This window comes from Sinocyclocheilus grahami, unplaced genomic scaffold (assembly GCF_001515645.1).
Source record: "Sinocyclocheilus grahami isolate Dianchi unplaced genomic scaffold, SAMN03320097.WGS_v1.1 scaffold451.1, whole genome shotgun sequence".
NCBI lineage: Eukaryota > Metazoa > Chordata > Actinopteri > Cypriniformes > Cyprinidae > Sinocyclocheilus > Sinocyclocheilus grahami.
The window spans coordinates 139,523-147,960 of NW_015505630.1; the positions used below are offsets into that span (position 1 = coordinate 139,523).

Below are 8,438 nucleotides of genomic sequence, written 5' to 3' on the forward strand. Positions count from 1 at the left end.
TTTTTGTGACCTCCCGCACAGAAATCTCTACCCCCCCCCCCCCCCCCCCCAAAAAAAACCTGACAGCCAATCAGAATTCATCTAACTCAAAGAGCTTGAGGATTTAAAGCGACAGACAACACAACTGCAGCACGCGCTAATAATAACCAAAGCATTATTGTCTGCTGGTGAGGACATTATTGTTATTGTTTTGTAGATATATTTAAAATTATTTTTCTTGGCGTAAAGAAGCCTTTAGTCTTGCTTACTGATGTTACATGTTACAACTCTAATGTGGACAACAATAATCAGTTCTTTGCTTCGTGTTAAAAATACAGTCATTCATAAATGAGAAAAATGTAAATGCTGTGGTTCTTTCTGTTTGACCATCATGATTAGAGGTTGACTGATGAATCGGTTTTGCCGATTTAATCGGCACCAATAGTTGATTGCTGGAACTATCGGCAAAAATCCATACAGATAGTTTTTCAGGTGGTGTCCGTTGCTGGAGTGGCTGAGAAGGCTCCGCTGTCATTATACAGTATGAGAGTGGCCTCTAGAGGCAAAATCACTGACACCACGTGCTGTTTGTTTTGACACTGTGCTGCAAAGAGCGGGAAAATTCAGATGGGGATTTAAAACATCGACAACTAAACGGAGTGTATACAGTATACTGTAGTGCATGTTTCCATATCATTATTAAGTAATTAATATGTTGACTAGATGCTGCATTAGTGGAAAAAGAACAGCAGTATGTTTGCAGTCTATGCTGAGAGGACGCGAACATTAGCAGCACCTCAAATGGATAAAATCATAGATATGTATAGGTGAATGCCTCATTCGACAGCTCCATCTGGCAACGGTCAACTTGACGTCATTTACCATAATAAACAATGAATATCCGAAGATGCCATAATCCTGCACAGCCGATGGTTGTAAAACCTGCCGGGATTTTAATTCCTGAAAAAAAATGGGATAACCTTTCACAGGTGAGAATGTGAGAGAGGGGCGGAACCATAGATATGTAAGGATTGTGGCATCTTCAAATATTCATTGATTATTATGGTAAATGACATCAAGTTGACCCTTCCAATATGGCGGACGGCTTACGTATAGCAGCCCATAGAAACAATCGCTAATGAGGCATCTACGTATTCACATCTATGGTTAAAACAATGTGGCCAAAACACACGCAAGTCTGACCCAAATGCTTAATGTCATGATTGTTACCATCTATTTGCATTAGTTTATATACAGCTGGTCACATTAATGCATTTGTTAGCAAGCAAAGTTACAGATTTAAAGCTGTGACTTGAGAAAGCACAAAAGTAAAGGATTACAGATGTGCGTTTCACTGATTAACAAAATCCAGATGCCAAATATTAAAGAAAGGAGCAACTAAATCCAGAAGTGGAAAAAAACAACAAAAAAAAACAAGACTTTCCAACCAGACACCTTGGGTGATATCATTGGGTGAAATAAATAAAAATGGTGCCAACAAGTGCATCACCTACTCTAGACAGAAACAGAGATACTTTAGTGACTGAACAACCGTTTGAGCTTCAGATGTGTACTAACCTCCAGCTCTTTGTCACTGAGGGAGCCCACGCTACATAAGCTCTGGTTAGATGACTCGTTGTGTCCAGAACCCTGCAGAGAGGAAGACAACAGAGAACAGGATTTGCATTTCCTAATGGAAAGATCAGTGCTAGTAAGGTTCGGTTCTGTGAAAATAAAACAAACACACAAAAGCCATTTTGTCGTTATTACAGTTTTTGGTGATTGTGTATGAAGCAGTAAATAGATAAATAATATGTCATAAATAAATGCAATACATGAACTATTCACCTGTGCATGTCATTCCAATTTGTTTTTATTATTATTTAGCACGTGTCAATATCCAATTAATTCTGTTTACTTTGGAGATCACCTTGGAAATTACCTTTTCATTATTTAATTTTAGCCATTACTTTTAGCTAATGGATTTTCACCTACAATCAGCACAAAAGAAGTGCACAGATTGTGACTTTCCCCTGATCAATGCGAGTGCCTTAAACTTGATGTCTGTCTCTTTTCCCTATTTCAAACACTAATTCCTTCCTAATTCTGCCTCTAATTCTCTCTCCTCTTTGTACGTTGACCTACAGGTAAATTCATTATCTAAAACTGAAAAGTTTCATCGTTTGGGTGAAGAAATGTAAATAAAATAAATAAATACCCACAAAATTATCTCTAGTTCTGTGAGAAAAGGTTGCATATGTGCACAGAGTGGTTTTTGAATCATTATCTCGATGCATGTTTAAAATGCATGTTATTAATGAGCCTTTAGTAACTCAAATACGCTTGATATATATATATATATATACAGTGGTGTGAAAAAGTGTTGGCACCCCCTTAAATTGTTCACTCTTTGTTATATTGCAGCCATTACTTTTTCACACAGGGCCATGTAGTTTTGGATCTTGTTTTCCCTTAATAATAAAAACCTTCATTTAAAAACTGCATGTTGTGCTCACTTGTGTTATCTTTTACTAATATTTAAATTTGTTTGATGATCTGAAACATTAAAGTGTGACAAACATGCAAAAAAAGAAGAAATCAGGAAGAGGGCCAACACTTTTTCACACCACTGTGTATATATATATATATATATGCTGGTCAGTTCAGGCTAAAACCCTCCACAATCCAAAAACACAATGATAAACAACACCCGTGCTATGCACCTACTGACGGTTCTTTCAATCAGTTCAGTTGTGAAATTTCGCAGACTAAATCAAACAGATGCAGAGTAAAAGGTCCTTCTAAAAACCTCCAGCATTGCCCAGTCAGTGAAGTGGACTTTCGTGATCATGGCAGTGGCCAAACAACATCTTCTACCACTGAAAAACTGACAAATCATTGTCCTTGCGCTCAGAACTGATCCAAGACTTTTCCTCAAAGACACATATTGCAAATGCTGACAGATATTCAAGGTCTTTCTGGGGGTTCTCCAACACTTAAATGACTTATCCAACAGGAAAACTGAGACACACACGTTCATCACTGAGACGTCTATTCGATGTGAATGTTCTAATCTAGACACTGTATTTTTTTTTTGAGCATTAAAAAATAATTTTGTGCTTGCACACAACAGATGCACTAAAATTTCGGCAACCAAAAATATTCTGTCATAAATTATTTAAAAAATATTTTTTGGTTTCAGCTGAAGTAGTTTTCAAAAGACGAAACCGACTGAAACAGTAGGCATGTATACATGCACCAATTTTTGTAAATTTGAATGAATCCATTTCAGATTCTGAAAGTTCTGTTTATATAAACCATGAACATTGCAATTTGAATCATCATCGAATCATTTGTTTTAGGGCTGTGTAAAAAATATCGATACCTCGATATTAATCGATTCTCATTTTTACGGAACGATATCAATTCTTAAATCCCAGGAATCTATTAGTCTAACGTTCGCCTGTTTTCAGTTAATGGATGGAACATTGAAGGGCACTTTCCATCTAAAATATAGCAATAAGCATTGTGCTTTGGAACTTTTAATATGAAACAAAGTCTCAGATTTCAAATTCTGTCCATTGTATTGCAGTATTCAAACAATAAATGCCGTTTTGGCGCCGTTTAATGTGGAGTGACAGATCGCTGTAGCGCCTCAGTTCAACAGATGCAGCAGCGCGAGGCGCACGTGAACTAATCATCTCCTCCACATTAATACCAGTTTCAGCACAAAATAAACATGACTAAACATCCAAAGGTAAGTTAAAAGAAAGCGTACAACTTTACAATCTGTATCCTGTCTCAAGAAATCGCTCAATCAGTGCAAAGACGTCAATATAACGGCTTGTAAACAATGTCACGTAACGTCACATTTACCTCAGAAAAACATATTCGGTGACCATAAACTCATTAATCAGATAGAAAAATAAACTGTAGAGAGGGGCATTTTGCTAAATATATGTACCATATAACATATTCATTATACATTTTACTGTTCTTCAATGTTTAATTTGTTCGAATAAATCCATCAAGTTTTTATGACAGCCACCATTATTTTTATATAAAAAAAAAACTGAATTGAAGTAGAAATATTATTATGTAATTGTAACTTTATTATTTTAAAAACTTCATTAAGTGTAATTTTAACAAATCAGTCAATTTTAACCTTCTATATTATAGTAATGTAGCACCAACTGTATATTTTACAGCATTAGTTGAGATTTTTTTTCCTTGAGAAAATTTGGCATGTACTGTACCTGATATATATCCAAAATAATTAATATTGAATTTAATCGAATTAGTAATCTAATCGAAAGGTTGTGAATGAGAATCGAATTGAATCATGAAATTTGTGTCAAAACCCAGCCCTAATTTGTTTAGATCTGCATTTATGTATTTTGAACAAAACTTCAGAGTAAGTGCCCCAGTCACCACATTCAGAACTGGAGAAAGCCATCTCTATAACGTCACCAGAGCTACTGGGAGTATAATTATCATTTTTCGCCTTGCCTAAAAGGAAAGCTGACAAATACGTCAGAATTTTTTTTTTTTTAGCAAATATTCAGTCTCCTCCACTGACCAGTTCATAAGACGTAAATAAAGACATGCATATTTGTACAGTAAGAAGGTAAAAGTAGCATGTAATCAAAGATTATTTCAGGTCCACCCCTTTCAATCCGATAGAGACTTCATTCGGACCAAACTCAATCACATTGATTGAGGTGTTTACATTAAGGCTTTTCAATCTGACTGAGCCATCAATCCCAGTACTAACAGATTGTTTGGGTGCATGGGAATGTAGCTAATGACGTTTATTACCTTTTCTACAATTACAGGTTTTGACTGAGTCAGTGTCTTATACCCACAAGCTACAACAGGTAAACATGTTAGCTGTGTGGATGGACTTTACAGTGACCCAAAATGAAGTTAGAGTAGCAATAATAACTTTTTTTGGCTGAAAAAATATCAATAGGAGGCTTGTTGCCAAAGAACTTTGAGTGTTTTTTTTTTTAGTGATTAATTTAATCGGCTGAGAAAATGACACCCAATTAAATTACCCAGTAACCCAAATTTAATTATCGAAACTTTATTTTCAATTTCGTTTTTTTTTTATTAATACTGTTTGCAGTCTTTCCATGAAAAATAAATTTTGGTGCATCGTTGTATGGGACGCTACCTTAACCCGACAGTTAAATACCTTTTTTTTTTGTCCAAAAAGCGGTCTTTCTTAGACTAATTGTAATGACAAGCATGAGCTTTTTGTGTAAAATTACAGAAACAACAGCTTGATTCAGACAACTGGGCAAAAGCAAGAGTAAAATTTAACTTATCATATAACTTAATGCGTGAAAGCAGGCAGGCCCAAGGTAGGGTGACCATACGTGCCATTTTCCCAGGACGCGTCCTGGCCAGGATTTGTTTTGGCTTTGTTTTCATGCTTGCTGAAGGTAATGATCGAAAAGTAGTTTGACCAATAACATGCAAGCATTGTACATAATGGACCAATCATGGCGTGTGAGAAGGTGGGATCTACAGTCAAAGCGATGCAATTACGCGTACGTATTAGGTGTGTTCGACTTAAAAGCAGTGCAGCTCAGACCGATCAGTGTTTGACATCAAAGTACCTCGAGAGCGTTTCGAAAGCATAACTGTCTGTATGCTACTTTGATGTCATACACCGATCAGTCTGCACACGCAAACAAAGCCAAAACCTAGATATTTTAGGCAATATAGAAATCCTGGCCAGGACGCGTCCTGGGAAAATGGCACGTATGGTCACCCTAGCCCAAGGCCTAGACAAACACACGAATGAGTGAAGATGCGGGGGGAAAGGTATGTGCAGAAATTACTGATTATCATGAACAAATAGAAATGGGGGCAGAAATATCAGTTTGTGACCAGGCAGACCTTGGCAACTCCGACTCCTGTAAAACGGGCCTCCAGCAGCTCCTGCCTGCGAGGATCCAAGCTGTGCAATTCCTCCATCATGGCTGTGAGAGAGAGGAAAAGTGAGTGAGCATGACATTATGTAGCCATAGTGACGCTGACAGATTGATGGGACAGTAATGTGCGTGACATGTTGAGCCATGTGTCCCCAATATATGTTTTCCAGGGCATTCTGAGATTCATGACTCAGCCTCCCTACCACCAATTATTCAGTCATTAACTCACTCCCACCTGAAGCCATATCCTATAGATAACCTACGAGAAAAACACCATGATCATGCAAGACCTTCACAGATCAATTCATGTCAAACCACATGCAACACGTGATCTCCAGTGCATTTAACAAAGAAATATTGATTTCTAATCAATCAGCCTGGTTTTTGACCAGAAAACAACTGCAATCAGTGCAAAACCATACGCTATGGTTAACATGACCTGAGAAAGTGGCGGAGGAGAAAGAAAAAAAACATACATGCACAATGTTACCTGAACAACTCTATATACTTCCTAACTAACCAACCAACCAACCAACCAAACTATACAACGTTAGAGCAACCACCGATTTATGTTAGTTAAATCTCATCCGTTGCACGACCAACATGATTTAAACGCTTAATTCAATGGAATATGTAATCACTTATTCCAGCATATTGTATATTATTTCAGAATTACATGATCAACTGGCCTGGTTAATAAGTTATCATTCTGGCTCCATCATTAGATGTATGCGATTGACTAAAATAACGGATAACTTACAGAAAATCGGAAGAAACAACGTTTTAAAGGACGAAAGGTTCGCAAAGGATCAAAACAAACGAAACTGCGTCTAAATACCGTCTCAGAAAAACTGAATTGAAGTAGAAATATTATTATGTAATTGTAACTTTATTATTTTAAAAACTTCATTAAGTGTAATTTTAACAAATCAGTCAATTTTAACCTTCTATATTATAGTAATGTAGCACCAACTGTATATTTTACAGCATTAGTTGAGATTTTTATTCCTTGAGAAAATTTGGCATGTACTGTACCTGATATATATCCAAAATAATTAATATTGAATTTAATCGAATTAGTAATCTAATCGAAAGGTTGTGAATGAGAATCGAATTGAATCATGAAATTTGTGTCAAAACCCAGCCCTAATTTGTTTAGATCTGCATTTATGTATTTTGAACAAAACTTCAGAGTAAGTGCCCCAGTCACCACATTCAGAACTGGAGAAAGCCATCTCTATAACGTCACCAGAGCTACTGGGAGTATAATTATCATTTTTCGCCTTGCCTAAAAGGAAAGCTGACAAATACGTCAGAATTTTTTTTTTTTTAGCAAATATTCAGTCTCCTCCACTGACCAGTTCATAAGACGTAAATAAAGACATGCATATTTGTACAGTAAGAAGGTAAAAGTAGCATGTAATCAAAGATTATTTCAGGTCCACCCCTTTCAATCCGATAGAGACTTCATTCGGACCAAACTCAATCACATTGATTGAGGTGTTTACATTAAGGCTTTTCAATCTGACTGAGCCATCAATCCCAGTACTAACAGATTGTTTGGGTGCATGGGAATGTAGCTAATGACGTTTATTACCTTTTCTACAATTACAGGTTTTGACTGAGTCAGTGTCTTTTACCCACAAGCTACAACAGGTAAACATGTTAGCTGTGTGGATGGACTTTACAGTGACCCAAAATGAAGTTAGAGTAGCAATAATAACTTTTTTTGGCTGAAAAAATATCAATAGGAGGCTTGTTGCCAAAGAACTTTGAGTGTTTTTTTTTTTAGTGATTAATTTAATCGGCTGAGAAAATGACACCCAATTAAATTACCCAGTAACCCAAATTTAATTATCGAAACTTTATTTTCAATTTCGTTTTTTTTTTATTAATACTGTTTGCAGTCTTTCCATGAAAAATAAATTTTGGTGCATCGTTGTATGGGACGCTACCTTAACCCGACAGTTAAATACCTTTTTTTTTTGTCCAAAAAGCGGTCTTTCTTAGACTAATTGTAATGACAAGCATGAGCTTTTTGTGTAAAATTACAGAAACAACAGCTTGATTCAGACAACTGGGCAAAAGCAAGAGTAAAATTTAACTTATCATATAACTTAATGCGTGAAAGCAGGCAGGCCCAAGGTAGGGTGACCATACGTGCCATTTTCCCAGGACGCGTCCTGGCCAGGATTTGTTTTGGCTTTGTTTTCATGCTTGCTGAAGGTAATGATCGAAAAGTAGTTTGACCAATAACATGCAAGCATTGTACATAATGGACCAATCATGGCGTGTGAGAAGGTGGGATCTACAGTCAAAGCGATGCAATTACGCGTACGTATTAGGTGTGTTCGACTTAAAAGCAGTGCAGCTCAGACCGATCAGTGTTTGACATCAAAGTACCTCGAGAGCGTTTCGAAAGCATAACTGTCTGTATGCTACTTTGATGTCATACACCGATCAGTCTGCACACGCAAACAAAGCCAAAACCTAGATATTTTAGGCAATATAGAAATC

At 36.6% G+C, this 8,438-nt stretch overlaps 1 protein-coding gene and 1 long non-coding RNA gene across 2 annotated transcripts in view; one reads left to right on the forward strand and one right to left on the reverse strand.

The window, feature by feature from the left end:
* The window catches only part of LOC107552467 (serine/threonine-protein kinase tousled-like 2), a 20,697-nt gene extending 14,720 nt beyond the window's left edge, over positions 1 to 5,977 (reverse strand). The window contains exons 1-2 of the mRNA XM_016234351.1: positions 5,887 to 5,977; positions 1,558 to 1,629 (exon numbers count right to left, since the gene is read on the reverse strand). Of these exons, the coding sequence (XP_016089837.1) occupies positions 1,558 to 1,629; positions 5,887 to 5,967 (153 nt within the window). The 5' untranslated portion in view covers positions 5,968 to 5,977. The remainder of the gene's footprint in view (positions 1 to 1,557; positions 1,630 to 5,886) is intronic.
* Positions 5,978 to 7,218: 1,241 nt separating this feature from the next.
* Positions 7,219 to 8,438, forward strand: part of LOC107552469 (uncharacterized) — a 21,927-nt gene continuing 20,707 nt past the window's right edge. The window contains exon 1 of the long non-coding RNA XR_001604857.1: positions 7,219 to 7,820. This is a non-coding gene — a long non-coding RNA (uncharacterized lncRNA). The remainder of the gene's footprint in view (positions 7,821 to 8,438) is intronic.